At 35.1% G+C, this 12,374-nt stretch overlaps 1 protein-coding gene and 1 pseudogene across 1 annotated transcript; both read left to right on the top strand.

Annotated features, from left to right (window-relative positions):
• The first annotated feature begins 976 nt into the window (after positions 1-976).
• Positions 977-6,753, top strand: LOC107653966 (kelch-like protein 10). Its single transcript, XM_016440825.1, has 8 exons — positions 977-1,119; positions 1,590-2,082; positions 3,108-3,533; positions 4,674-4,871; positions 5,082-5,231; positions 5,854-5,970; positions 6,321-6,412; positions 6,579-6,753. Exons 1-8 carry the CDS (start codon positions 977-979, stop codon positions 6,709-6,711), a joined length of 1,752 nt encoding a protein of 583 aa, XP_016296311.1. The 3' UTR covers positions 6,712-6,753.
• A 1,009-nt stretch (positions 6,754-7,762) lies between these two features.
• The window catches only part of LOC107653954 (E3 ubiquitin-protein ligase SHPRH-like), an 18,213-nt pseudogene continuing 13,601 nt past the window's right edge, over positions 7,763-12,374 (top strand).

Below are 12,374 nucleotides of genomic sequence, written 5' to 3'. Positions count from 1 at the left end.
CCCAATAGCTGGGTTTGTCCCTTTTTAACCCAGCGCTGGGTTATATTTAACCCAGCATTTTTTAGAGTGTATGGTATATTGAGTGTTGTATAAAATATCCAACCATTATGCCTATATAAAAGTAATGATACCTTTATGGAAACTGACTCAAATATTAGAAAAATGTTGAAGTAACTGATATTAAAACTACTCAAGTATCAAATGTACAAATTTTGTATAAATAATGTAAATGGTTACATTGTAATTATATTTTAAAATGCCTGCATGTATTACTTCTGTTCTGTAGTTAATTTCTGTCGTTACATCTGTAATTGCACAGTTGACCCATATTATTTCCTACCCGACTTTTTCGTATGGGGATTGGTCGGACTTTCAAAAAGGCGGGATTTTGCAACAAATGACAAATGATCAAATAGGTAATGAATCTGATGTCGTCGATATCATGGACATTTGTTGTTGTTATTTGGCAGTTGTAAATATTGTAAAAATACAGTTCTGAGCTTGTTATTGGTAATTTCACCTTTACAGTGTTTAATCAAGTACCAAGTAATACCAAACTATTCTGCATTATGTAAAATGTCAGTGAGAATGCAACATCTGTTTGACATCTGTTGAATCTGCCCTATACTGTCAAAAACTCACTAGTGTTTTGTGCCATGTATTTGCATGATTGCATGTTCAAATGTCTAATTATTTAATCTCTTAGTTTAACTTTATTGGTCACTGAGTTGAAAATGAAATGGTTAATTATTATTAATTGTTAATGAAAACTTAAGGTTGGTTTTTGATGCAAAAGCCAAATGCTAAGGCCAAGACACAAATTAATAAAAAACATAGCCTGTTCAATCTCTGCCACTATGATGTCACAAAGATATTCTAGAACTAGAATATATGGAACTCCAGAGTCCTGAGACTTCAGTCATAGTTTGAGATGAGAAGACTGCATACATTTACTAAAGAAGCTGGTTAAAAAAAAATGGAGAACATCAGTCCCACAGCCTTTAACGTGTTTGATGAAGCACGTTCACTTGGTGAACATACTGACTTGATCATCAGGGCAAATGACAGAGAATTTCAAGTGCACAAGATCATCTTGTGTGGCTGCAGCCCTTATTTTAGGTGAGCAGAAGCATTTAAACTGCAACTGTGTGCAAAGTAGCCTACCTAGAAATAATTATAATTATATAGGCTTACATAGTTTTCATCAATTAACATTATACTGTTGAAACTGCCTAAGCTGTCTAATGTATAAATGAATAGAAATGAATGAGTGTATTGGCAGAACACATGACATTACTACAGTATTTAGATAAAAATGTTTCTTTAAAATAAATTCCTAATTTTAATGGAATTGTAAGAATGTTTATGAGTTTACCCAGCATGTTGAATTTAATATATGAAAACAATCTGTTACAAATTACAATCTGTGAAAATTACCAGTAATTAAAGCAGCATATATTTTAAAGCAACATGTTTCTCTACTTGCAAAAAATTGATCTGAAATTAAATTGTAAATAATATATTTTTAATGTGTGTAACAAAAATACTTATTGATAATGCCTATATTTCTTTTTCAAATTTGTTTGCAGGGTTCTTTTCTCCGCTAATTGGACCAGAATACCAGAACATTTCTATGATATTCCAGGAATGTCCCGAAACATAATGTCTCTTATTATTCAGTATGCGTACACAGGATCTGTCTTCATTACAGAAGAGAATGTGTTGGAGCTCTTGGTGGCGGCTGATCAGTTCTTAGTCTCAGGTCTTGTAGATGCCTGCTGTCAGTTCCTGGAGTCACGCTTATGTCCGGAGAACTGCATTGGCATCTGCATGTTTACAGAGGATTTCCACTCCTGCTCAAAGCTCCGCCATAAAGCAAAGCTCTACATCCTGCAGCACTTTGAGGAGGTTCTGCAAGTATCTGAGGAGTTCCTGGAGCTCTCACTGGAACAGCTTGAGGAGATCATTGATAAGGATGAGCTGAATGTCAAACAGGAGGAGGTGGTTTTTGAAGCCGTGCTCCACTGGATTGATCATGCACCTGAAAGCAGGAGGAAACACATCGCCATGCTTCTGCCAAAGGTAAAACAGAGGAGCTATTTTTCAACAGCCTGCACTACAAAAAAGTTTTTTGTTTTTTTTTTACTTTTTAGTTTGACTTTTTTTTTGTATGTTTGTCTTGTTTTCCATTACAAATATCTAAAAAGCCTTAAATAAAGATACATTTACTTGAGAAGGAAAATGACTTAAGATACTAAGTCTTGTGTATTAAACAATATAAATAAATAACAAAATTAAGTGAGTTTATACTTAAAGAAAAATATATTATAATTTCTATTAATTTATTGAATTATTATTATTTTTTTATGTTTTCTGTGTTCATTTTAATTTTAGTTTTATTTTAGTTTTAATATTTTTGTTGTTTTTGTCATTTTTATTCGTTTTTTTTAATAAGCATGTATAGTTTTTATTAATATTTATTTCTTTCTTTATATAGTAGTTTTATTAATTTAAGTGTTATTGTTATTTTAGTACATCAAATTAAACTAAATGAAATTGAGAATTGTTGCCTTCGCAACTAGCTGAAAAAATATGTATTTTATTTTATTTTATTTCAGTTCAAGTTTAATTTATTTTAAATAATGATCATTTTAGTTTTTGTTAAATATAATAAACTCTGCCAATGGGGTTAAAAAAGCATCTTGTTTTGCTTTTGAAATAAGTTTATTTTTCTTAACCCATTAAAAGATATTTTTCCTATTTTAAACATAAACATGCCTAATTTTGATCCTTTTTTCATAAAACAAGACTTAATATCTTAAATCATTTGTTTTTGTTTTGCTAAATGTATCTTGTTTTTATAAAGTTTAGATATTTGTACTAGAAACATGACAAAAATACTGAGTAAAAAGATATTTTGTAATGTTGCAAGCCATTTGAACACCATATCAACTACTTATAACCATCAGTAAAGTACAGATACTTGAAAAATTTACTTAAGTACAGTAACGAAGTAAAACTACTCCGTTACTGTCCACCACTGCTTATAACAGCCTTGCAACAATCTAGCAATTCTGAAAGTTTAAACTCTCTTTACTGTGCTTCAGGTTCGAATGGGATTGATGACATCAGACTACTTCATCAATAATGTAAAGAGCAATGCACTGGTGATGGAGAACGAAGCCTGCATGCCTCTTATTATCAATGCAATGAAGGCTTTGTTTGAATTTGACATGGATTTGCATGGACCCATCAGCTTAGAGCTCATACATCAACTGACACGCCCACGTCTGCCCTCTGCGATTCTATTGGCCATCGGAGGATGGAGCAACGGCAGTCCCTCCAATGTGATCGAGGCATATGATGCAAATACAGACCGCTGGGTCAATGTGACTCTTGAGGATGAGCGTCCCAGAGCCTATCATGGCACAGCTGTCCTGGATGAGTTTGTCTACTGTGTTGGTGGTTATGACAGTGTGGAGTATTTTAACAGTGTGAGGAAACTCAATCTTATCACTCAAACCTGGCATGAGGTGAGCAATGTTGTAAGTCAACAGGTAACTTTAATTTTGCTTCCTTTAAAAAAAGTGCTGTGGTGAAATGATGGGTATCAGATTGTACTTTGATATGGACCACAGTACTGAATGAAATTGGTTTAAAGAATACTTTAAAGAATAACACTGTATTACCATGGTACATGTCCAAAAAAATCAGTAGCCCCTCACTGCAGAACAGATCCAGGGGGCGTGGTTGGGTGGAGATGGGTGGGTTTAGGTATATGTAAGGTAGGAGGAGTTGGATCTGGATCCAACCACGCCCCCTGGATCTTGTGTTCTGCAGTGAGGACCATCTCCAAAAAATGGTAAAACCATGATACATGTTTGTTTCCCAACAATTATTGTAGCTTCAGATATAATATAATATAATATAATATAAATGATATGTAATATTAAAATTTGGATGTGTTAATTAAGTATATTTAACGTAAAAAAAATTAAAAAAAAAATAAAAAAATAAAAAAACAAGATGGCGGCGCGTTCACACGCTGCGGCTTCTCTCTCTCCCGACAGAAAGGTGTTTTCGTGTTTTTTTGTCTTGTGAATCGCAGTGTTTTTGTACGTATTCGTCGCGTCTATCTGTCTCTAAGCGCGCATACAGTCGTGAGTTTCTGCTCGATGTCGGCAGAACCACATTTTTAGAGTTAAACTCTGCGCACGCCGAAGAGCTGCGGGATCTCGGTCTGCTATAAAAAAAAAAATTTCACCTTCTTTTCCAACTTCCATCTTTTTATTTTATTTCATGCAATAAAATTTCATGCACTTTTTTGTATGGCTTAAGTTTTAGTTAACTATAATAACCCTGATAATAATATAACACAATATAATATAAGTATAGTATATACTTATTATATTATATTATATTATATTATATTATATTATATAAATGTTTGGACAAAAACAACCAGTTACCTTCATGATTGTGTCAAAAAAGTAAATTTTTTTAAGCACATTTACACTTATTATAAAGTACATTTAAAAGTCCATCAAAAATCATGGTAATACCATTGTACTTTATTGCAATTGATAGAAGAGAACAATGAGATAGTGTATTGATATATATGTATAGACACTGACTTATATGCCAAAAAATGGTAAAACCATGTCGTGTTGTAGGTGGCTCCCATGTATGAACGGCGATGCTATGTTAGTGTTGCTGTTCTGGATGGGTTCATTTATGCCATTGGTGGCTTTGATGGACATGTACGGCTCAAATCAACGGAACGCTATGATCCTGACACCAACCAGTGGACACTGACCACATCCATGAACGAACGGAGGAGTGATGCCAGCGCAACCTCACTGCAGGGCAGGGTAAGAACATTCACCCGTGACCTGTAAAACAGAAGGACAGGTGAAATGGAGAAATTGTGGACAATATAGCATAAGAATACTGTAAATAAGAAAAAGAATATTGTTTGAAATATACTGAGTGTTGTAAACACTGTTTTTCTGAACAACCTGTAACAGTTGTGTGAAAGGGTCATGAACATCATGTGGATTATATTTGTGTGTGTTTGGCAGGTTTATATCTGTGGAGGATTTACTGGGACAGAGTGTCTCTTCTCAGCTGAAAGCTTTAACCCTGACACAAACCAGTGGACTCTCATCGCTCCCATGAGAAGCCGCCGCAGTGGTGTTGGTGTGATCGCTTATGGGGATCTAGTTTATGCTGTGAGTATTAAACACAGGCATCACTGTTATTTTAGAATCATTGACATACTATTATAGCTTTTATTCATATTTTGCATTTAATTTTTAAAACATTTTATGTATTTTCAGATTTTATTTTAGTTTTGTTTTTGTCATTTTTATTAGTTTTTGTTATTTAAATATATCTTTGTCTATATAGTAGCATATGTTTTTTTGTATCGTTTTAGAATACAGTTAAACTAAATGTATTTTTAAAGATTTTTTTTTTTCAGTTTTATTTTTTGTGCATGATTTTAGTACAAGTTAAACTAAATTAAGTGTTTTATGTCTATATAGTATACTATATGTCTATATAGTTTTAATAATTTGTATTTCAGTTTTAGTTTATTTTAGTACCTCAAGTTAAACTAAATGAAAATGAGAAATGTTGCCTTGCTGAACTGTCTGAAATCATTTTTCAAGTATTTTATTTTATTCCAAGAACTATTTTTAAATCGTTTTAGTTAACTAATAACCCTTACACACCTACAGAATCATGGAAGCAATCACAGTTTAAAGGTTGTTTTGTGTGTATGTAAATGCATGCATGAATGTGCATACAAATACACAGAATGCATAAATAAAAAAATGTCTTCTTTTAAAGGTTGGTGGTTTCGATGGTGCCAGCCGTTTGCGGAGCGCAGAAACCTACAATCCACTGACTAACATCTGGTGTGATATTGCATCTATGTACAATCCACGCAGTAACTTTGGCATTGAGGTGAGATGTGGACAGTTATTATTTGTATTTGCTGAAACTATGAAATAACATTACAATAATTATTTAGTAATTATGAATATAGGGAATCTGTATTGGTCCCATATTGACACTAAGTGGAAAGTTGCATCTAAAAAAACTCCAGAAGGCTTAATGGAAATCAGAACGAATCAATATTGCCCGGAGTGTTGGACTATGAAAATATCTTCCTAATTTCAAGAGTCAATAAATTCTATGTTGTACATTATTGGGTTTCATTGAAGTGTTTCATCAATACTAAGATTTATTCATATAAAGGTAAATACTTTAGCTGAACATTATTTAATTTCCTTTATATCTTCTTCAAAATCCAGGTAGTTGATGATCAGTTGTTTGCTGTCGGAGGGTTTAATGGATTCAGCACAACGTCTGATGCGGAGTGCTACGATAAGAAGACAAATGAATGGTAACATCCACAAACACGAAATCTCACATCTTTTCACGCTGCATGAGCTAAGGCCTCTAAATGAGGCCTAATTGCACAAAAAAATGAATGAACACTTAATATCACTCCGTAAAAATTGTATGTATATTTCTTTGCATTCTCAGCCTCTTTTCTGTTTTCCACACAGGTTTGATGCAAATGAAATGACCGTTTTCCGCAGTGCTCTGAATTGTTGCGTAATATCAGGATTGCCTAACATGGCACAGTATGCTGCCCAACGAGACGCAGTCCAGACACAAGACGAGTCTGACAGTGAATGACCTGCTTCCAGCAGCATTCTGACCTTCTCATAGCACCTGTGGTGTGTCACATGAATAAATACAATCAAAATGATGTTGTATTCTAAGTGTTAATCTTCCTGTCAGATTTTTTTTTTTTTTAGGCATTTAGCAGACGCTTTTATCCAAAGCGACTTACGAATGTATATATATGTGTATATATATATTACACACACATATACACACCACAGATAGAATAGAAAAAATAAAGCTAGTGTTTGTTTTTAAAAAAAAAAAAAAAAAAAAAAGATAAATATAGATAAAGTAGAATTAAAATAGAATAGAAAGTGTTAGAGTTAGAGGGTCAAATAAAGGTCAGATATGGTGTTGTTCATCAGATTGTAGGTTCAAACCCTGCAAGTGTAAAAATAATGAACTATCTCGGTTGTTGTCCCATTAGGACTGTTCCTGTATTATTGCACTAAGTTGCTTTGGATAAAAGCTTCTAAATGACAACAAAATCTGAATCTTAACAAACCGGAAGTGATACATTTGTGTGATAAAAATGACAGTAAATGAGTAAAAATGCAATGTCTAATATTGGGAATTATATTTAGTAAAATGTTTTGTTTTAATAAACTGTTTAATAAGTCTTTCAGGGTGACCAGTGAATACATTTTGGTCTTTTTTGATATGATTACGCATTGTGTATGATTGATTTAGCTCCTAAATAGTCTGTGATGTTTTTATTACTGTAGTACATTGAACAGTCGAGAATTAAATAATATTTTGCAGCGTCATTTATGACTTCTGAAAACAAGAAAGATTGTAAACCGTAAAACCTGGAGGTATTTTAGTGCTCCGTCAAATAAGGACATCATCAGTTGTACTGAATATGTGTGTAACTCTAGGCTCAGTCAGTCCAAGTTCAGCTGTGTGGTAGTTTATTCATTCATTCATTCATTCATCATTTTAAAAATATATACAACTTATATATTATAATACTTGGATGTTTAGCGCCATCTAGTGTTTAGAATATTACAGTGCCTTGGCATTGTTTTGGTTCCGACTGACGTCACTTCCTGTATTTTAAATATGGCGGATAAAGGCATGAAAATGTCCTGCAGGTTTTGGAGCTTATGAAAGTTATTTTATGACATTTATTTGCTGCTGACAAGAACACATCCCGAAGCAAAACAAAGGTACGTTTCGACTGCTGATGAGACGGTATAGTCTGAAATCTGCAGCGTTTGACTGAATGAATGGAATATATCGTTTCAATTCTGTATTGCTTATATATACTACTAGTATTTTCAGTGGACTTTTAGTAATAATCGTATGTATTTATATTTATCAAGTGAGTAGGTTAGTGCACTAATACCAATCTTTTTCCACAAGTGTTTTCTGTATAGAATTAAGTAGAATTATAGCTGCAATCTGAAGTCTACAGCAGAATAAGTGATTACGTTTTTTAAACGTGATGTATTTTGGTTCAACGTGTGTAGTTCTGTGTATTTATTTGCATTATATTCAAAATGTATGTACATTCTAATATATGTCTACCTCAAATTAAACTGGTGTATAAATCTGCTACTTATCCATAAACTGTCAATTCATGTATTCTGTTACATTTAATGAATTAAGTCCCATGCGTTTTACCTCAAAATGGTAAATAAATAGAAAACATGATATTTATGAAACGTTGTGTCATTGTATCTCAGCAGGTTTACACGATGAGCAGCAGGAGGAAACGTGCGCCGCCGGTGCGCATGGATGAGGAGGCCAAGAGGAGACTGGAGTGGAATATGCATGAAGATTGGAGAAATGAAGGAGATTGTGAAGACATTCTGGAGTCAATCCCAGTACCGTCTGACAGCTGTCATCTTAGACCGGTGCTTGAGAGCAACCAGGAAACCCAAACCAGGGTTTTACATCTTCTGCAGGCACAGAAGAAGGGCCATCAGAAGAGCGTCCAACCTGCTCCACACAGGACTCTCTTCCAGATACCATAGAACTGAATGTGATGCCAATTTCTGCTCTGGATCAGGGGTGGAATGCACTGATTGGAGATTTTAACCTGTGTCCAAAGATTCCTTTTATGCTAGAAGATAATTCCTTCTGCCTGCAGCAAACAGGTGACACATTAATTATGAGTCTGAATAGTGAAGAGTTGGAGGTTGAGACTGGCAGAAGTGATCCCGTCTTCCCTGTGCCTGTTGAATGTTCATTTGGTGGAATATTGTTGGAGGATCTGGATTGGCTACAGAAGAGGAAGGTCATTAAATTTTGCCACGCTTCAGGAGATGAATTAGTAAAGGTGTGTATTTCAAAATCATCAGGATTAAGCGGTTTTGTGACTGATACCGTTCTCCAAACACTAAAACATTAAAACAAATAAATTGCTGTGTTTTCTCTCCGTTTGTTTGTTTTGAACAGCTGAACATTTTTCTTCTTGAATCGGGGTTGGGCAGACCAGAATTCCTTAGTGAAGGAAATGGGCGCATTAAAAAAGTGAAAGTGAAGTGACATGTGGCCAAGTATGGTGACCCATACTTGGAATTAGTGCTCTGCATTTAACCCATCCAAAGTGCACACACACAGCAGTGAACACACACCCGGAGCAGTGGGCAGCCATTTTTGCTGCGGCGCCTGGGGAGCAGTTGGGGGTTCGGTGCCTTGCTCAAGGGCACCTCAGTCGTGGTATTGAAGGTGGGAGAGAGCGCGCTGTACATTCACTCCCCCCACCTACAATCCCTGCTGGTATGAGACTCGAACCCGCAACCTTTGGGTTACGAACCCGACTCTCTAACCATTAGGCCACGACTTCCCCATTGTTTATTAAGCCAAACAGCTAATGGAAAAATTAATGGAATTCTTCTATGACTTCATCATTCCCGGTAACCTTTTACCAGACATGATTTAATAAGCCATAAAAGACTGTTTTTAGTTATATTGTAAAAACAAACAAAAAACACATTGCAGTAATGCACTTGAGCCTGGAGGTGGAGCTGCACTCCAAGGCCCACAAAGCCCAGAAGCAGAGCTGCACCACAGGATCCACTGTGCATTAGTGTAATGTCATTTGCATAATGGAATAAATGAAATGTATAAATATACATATTAATTAACTAAAATTTGTCTAAAATAAACAATGAGCCTTAAAACACTTTACAGAAGGACAAAATATGGAAAGTTTGTCTTTCATAAAATAATAAATAATATTTTCTAAAGCAAAACATGAGGTCATTCACAAGTTGAATTGCAAGTTGAAATTATTGCTAAGTGGCAACATATAATGCAGATGCTGCGCATAGATATTATTTTGAACATTTCCTGTAATATTCCTTTGTGAACATTATTCCAATGGTTTCTTATTTACGATCAATGGTAGAGGTGATGGAGAATGAAGAGGAGGAGTGTGACACTGATCTGGAGCGTCAGAACGTCGAGGAGCTGTACGATCACGTCAGACACCTCCATCAGACCGAAGCAGCAGAGCAGAGCTTCGATGTCCAGCACCCGGGCCTCATCCCCGTGCTGAGACCCTATCAGAACCAGGCGGTCAACTGGACGCTGAGGAGAGAGAAGTACAAAAGCAGCAGCTCTCAAGATTCAGACATGTTCTACAAATGTTTGTCATCATCTTTGCTGTATGTCAGTGCGTGAAAAGAGTTCAGTGCTTATTTACAGTGTTTGTATTTCTTGCACAGAACAGAGGTTGCATTTTCTTTGGTGGAAATGGTCACGATTTGTGGCAAAAAGCTCTTTTACAATCCAAGTAGGAAAAGAATCATACCATCCAGTGTAGGTATGATTCTTTTTCTACTTGGAGCAAAGCATACTGAAACTGTAGTTAAAATAGATGTGCATGGACTTTCTAATCTAATAATAACAACAGCATATAGTTTTGTACATAAATCATTGTTCAAATTCCCTTCAGCTTGATTAGAGAGTTTCCTCTGGCTGGAGTGGACTGGCCTGGCGGGATCCTTGCTGATGAGATGGGACTTGGGAAAACCGTGGAAGTATTGGCCCTTATTCTGTGTAACACCCGGCAAAACCTGGAGCACGGTGTTCTCACATTGCCAGTGGTAAATTTAAGATTATATGTGCCCTTAAATGCATACAAATTAGTCCAAAAATAATGATGTAATTTCAGTAACACTTTACAACAAGGTTCCATTGGTTAATGTTGGTAAGCTCTTCACCTGCAAAGATGGTCATTGGCCCCAGATTATTGTTTATATTAAATGCATGCTAAAACCATCACACTTGACTATCTGTGTATCCTTAGAATGATTTAAGACACAGTTGCAGTGACAGTAATTTCTTAATTTATGTCAGAGAAATGTTTGACATTTTGTATAGAATAACAAACTTATTCATATTCAATCACATCTGCTCCAGATTATTTGAGTTCAAAGTTCTTTACTAAAGAGCGTACATTAGGTCATCTATTAACTCTTGTTTGAACTTTCCAGAAATGAGACTTTTTGTTTTACTCTTGTGTCTCTGTCCTCTCCAGGGACAATCTGTGAATTACTTTGTCCCTCCTCCACCATTACAGAGGCAACGAACCATTAAACATGAGGTGAGGCCCAAGGAGAAGATCATTTATCCAGGTAAAACTGTTTTTAAAATGGTTTCATTTTACCAAACAAGGACATGTTCCTGGATCAGCATCCTGATTGGTCCTGGAGGAGCATTTCTATCAACCATGTTTCATTAATATGTCATCTCATCAGATAACCTACGAGGTTAAGGTATGTTTTAACCTGCTCTTTGATAGGAATATTATTCAAGGACTGTCTAAGATTGTTGATCCAAGAACATGTCCCAATTGTATTAATGAGTGATGAATGTATAATAAATACATAATTTCATGCAATCTTTTTCCAGCTGTGCATGAGATGCTGTTGACTGCGATTAAGGAAATGAGGGTTGGGAAAGGAGCGTCAGTCAATGCCATTTTTGCTTATCTACGGACCATGTAGAAGTATGACACCCTAAAGAACCGGAACCACATAGAGAAAATCCTGACCAAACACATTAGTGAAAACATTGTGGAGCAGATCAAAGGACGAGGGTTAGCAGGATCCTTCAAACTGGGGAAGAACTACAAAGAAAAGAAGAAACCTGCCACTCCTCGAATTGTGCGTAACTTTTACATCTCCTATAGAGAATTTTACAACTTTTTTTGTGAGTTTATAATATAGGACAAATTTGAATTATACTATTATTATTATTATAACCTTTATTTAACTAGGGAAAAAAACCCTCTCTGAAATTAAAAATCTTTTACAGGAGTGTGCTGGCCTAGATAGGCAGCCAAAAATAAATGTACATACACGAATATACAGAGTTTTTACATTTCAGTGACTTATACTCCAGTTCACAAATTATGGGTCCAAAATGTTTCAGAGACACCAGATTATATAGCTTCCTATATCTATACAGATTATAAATTATACATGTGTAATATTATTCAAAAAAATTATAGTTACTGCTTTAAAATCTGATTGATAGAGCCACAAACCTAAATATTAAACACTAGGGATATAACGATTCACTCAACTCATGATTCGATTCGATTCACGATTTTGATTTCACGATTCGATTAGATTCACGATTATTATTTTTTTAACAAAATAATAATCGTGAATCTAATCGAATCGTGAAATCAAAATCGTGAATCGAATCGAATC

Source organism: Sinocyclocheilus anshuiensis, unplaced genomic scaffold (genome assembly GCF_001515605.1).
Source record: "Sinocyclocheilus anshuiensis isolate Anshui unplaced genomic scaffold, SAMN03320099.WGS_v1.1 scaffold1561, whole genome shotgun sequence".
NCBI lineage: Eukaryota > Metazoa > Chordata > Actinopteri > Cypriniformes > Cyprinidae > Sinocyclocheilus > Sinocyclocheilus anshuiensis.
The sequence above is the reverse complement of the archived record's forward strand: the minus strand, read 5'-3'. Positions and strand labels throughout refer to the sequence as shown.

What these genes read in the sequence shown, in the direction of transcription:
- LOC107653966 (XM_016440825.1), top strand. Translation starts at nt 977, where the DNA reads ATGGAGAACATCAGTCCCACAGCCTTTAACGTGTTTGATGAAGCACGT. An exon ending in ATGGGGATCTAGTTTATGCT is followed by an intron (nt 5,232 to 5,853) that starts GTGAGTATTAAA and finishes CTTCTTTTAAAG; the next exon opens with GTTGGTGGTTTCGATGGTGC. An exon ending in GATAAGAAGACAAATGAATG is followed by an intron (nt 6,413 to 6,578) that starts GTAACATCCACA and finishes TTTTCCACACAG; the next exon opens with GTTTGATGCAAATGAAATGA.